Source organism: Equus asinus, chromosome 22, assembly GCF_041296235.1.
Source record: "Equus asinus isolate D_3611 breed Donkey chromosome 22, EquAss-T2T_v2, whole genome shotgun sequence".
Classification (NCBI taxonomy): domain Eukaryota; kingdom Metazoa; phylum Chordata; class Mammalia; order Perissodactyla; family Equidae; genus Equus; species Equus asinus.
Window position 1 is genome coordinate 56,113,960 of NC_091811.1, and position 2,659 is coordinate 56,116,618.

The 2,659-nt window shown below is 36.5% G+C and overlaps 1 protein-coding gene across 1 annotated transcript; it reads left to right on the forward strand.

The window, feature by feature from the left end:
* The first annotated feature begins 214 nt into the window (after window positions 1–214).
* On the forward strand, window positions 215–1,162 carry LOC106826789 (olfactory receptor 9S13-like). The gene has a single exon (XM_014834293.3). It carries the CDS (start codon window positions 215–217, stop codon window positions 1,160–1,162), a length of 948 nt encoding a protein of 315 aa, XP_014689779.3.
* Window positions 1,163–2,659: the final 1,497 nt, after the last annotated feature.

A 2,659-nucleotide genomic window follows, 5' to 3' on the forward strand; every position in this document is an offset into this window, starting at 1 on the left:
AAAGGCTAATCAATCAGATAGAACTCTTCACTAGGACGACTTTTTAAAAATGTTAATCCATTCTTTGTGTTCATTGGTGTTTTGTAAACTATTGGAAATATAAGGAAACAAAAAAGTTCCCTCCTGGTTCCTAGTTATTTTTACTAAAACAAGTATTCTGATCGCTCATTTCTTCCATTTTTACCATCTCTCCAGTTCCACCTATGTCTCAGCTATGAAGACAGAGCTGAGTAGGAATTACTCAGCGGTGACTGAGTTTATTCTGCTGGGGTTCAGGACCCCTCCGAAGATACAGATCCTCTTATTCCTGGTGTTCTTGCTGCTCTACGTGGCCACTGTGGTGGGAAATATCAGCATGATAACTGTCACTAAGATGGACTCCAGACTTCAAATGCCTATGTATTTCTTCCTTAGAAATTTGTCCTATTTAGATCTCTGCTACTCCACAGTCATTGCTCCCAAAACTTTAGCCAACTTCTTGTCTAATGAAAAGAAAATTTCTTACAGTGGCTGTGCTGCTCAATTTTTCTTCTTTTCCATGTTTGTCACAACTGAAGGTTTTCTACTGGCTGTCATGGCATTTGATCGATTTTCAGCCATTTGCTCCCCGCTGCTTTACCCTGTGCACATGTCCCAGAAAGTCTGTGTTCAGTTGGTAACTGGGTCCTATATCTGTGGGTGCATCAACTCCATGATACAAACAAGTTTCACCTTCAGTTTGCGTTTCTGTGGAGAAAATAGATTGGACCACTTTTTCTGTGATGTCCCAGCCCTGATCAAGATCTCATGTGCTGACACCTTTGTGAATGAGATCGTAATGTTTATTCTCTCTGCTCTCATCATCATCACCACCACAACTGTCATTCTTGCTTCTTATGCTTCTATCCTCTCCACTGTCCTGAAGATCCCCTCCACCCATGGCAGGAGTAAGACCTTCTCCACTTGTGGCTCCCATATAGCTGTGGTGAGTTTATTCTATGGGACTGTGTTCTTCATGTATGCCCAGCCTGGGGCCATCTCCTCACCAGAGCAAAGCAAGATTATAGCTGTGCTCTACACGCTTATAATACCAATGCTAAACCCTCTAATATATAGTTTGAGAAACAGAGATGTGAAAGATGCTGTGAAAAGAATATTACACAGGAAATGGTTCTCTCACTGATACGTGTAAAACCATTATGTAATGGACAAATTTTGTTTTCTATGCATCCTAGGTGTATGTTTTCTTGTAAAATTATTATATCCAAGATATTTATATATATGGTAACAAATATTTTTGTTTTCCAAAATAATATTTCTAATAATATAGGTATATGCATCATTATTTTATTTGCTTAGAATGTATGAAAGCATCTGTGTTCTGAACTGATGATGTGGTAACAATATTTTCATTTCAATTTTTCCTTGGTCAAGATGTAAATATTAAGAGCTGTTATTAAATAATAGTTAAAATAATATTATACCTCTGTGGACTATTCTTTAACTTTTTTAATTCTACAAAGCAAGTAAACCTGATGAGGATCAAGGCTGCCCCAGGGAAAGAAGACCAAGGTGTCCTGGCCTACATTCCAATCATCGATATCATTCTCCGGGATGCATAGGACCTCCTCACCTGACCCTACCTGATTCGTATCCAAAGTTATAGGACCCCTTGATAACCAAACCCCACCTGCACTGATACCATTTTAACGACTTTTTTTTGCATAATTTTTCCTTTGTCTTATAAAGAAATAACTCACATACCTATGTCTTATAAATTTAGCCCTACCCTCAAGCCATGTTTGCAGCTCTTCACTGCCCATGGGTCCTGTCCCCATGCTACTCCATGCTATTCTCTGAATAAAGGAGCACTACTACCAGAACTTGAGAGTCCAAGAAATCTTTCTTTTGACTCTATGGCTCGCTGAGCCGGCATCAAACTGATTTTTGTTTGGAAAAGATAACAGTCCCATTGGTAGGTGGAAAAATGGAATGGTAATGGTTACACAAAACACTTTTGACTCAAGGTCCTATTCTTTCCCAAAGGTACAGAGCCATATTCTATGGAGTATTATCCTTAGAGTTGCTACTCCTGTAAAAAGAAGGCCCACAATATATTATTTGAAAAACAATTCTTCACATGGAAAATGTGTGTCAATAACATTCTGCTAATTTTTATTTCCCCGTTTTCTTCTTAGTGTAAAATGATACATGTTATGATAATAAAAGCTGATACCTAAAGAAGAGGTACTATATGCCATGTTTCATTTTTATCACCATTTTCAAAAGAAGAAATTGAGTTATGAGAGACGAAGTAACTTTATCTAGCCAAAACTCAGCACCAGTATGGCCTGAGAATTTTTATTATCCAAATATATATTTCAAAACATATAGAATATTCTGAAAATGTAATCTCACAACCTACAAACAATTATTTCTGAATGGAGGTATAAATATGCGGCCAATCTTAAAACTATAATACATTGGACCCATTGTCTTGTCATTATTTGGAAGTATTATTCTGGGTTTCTATTTTCTTTTAACATTTGAACCAATTTTTTGTGTAAAGCAGTATACATTTGCATATAATTTTATTTACTAGACTTTTCTCTTTTAATTTAGTGCATACACTTACCCACCTAAAATCAGATAAACATTTTTAATGTTTTTTTTTTAATAT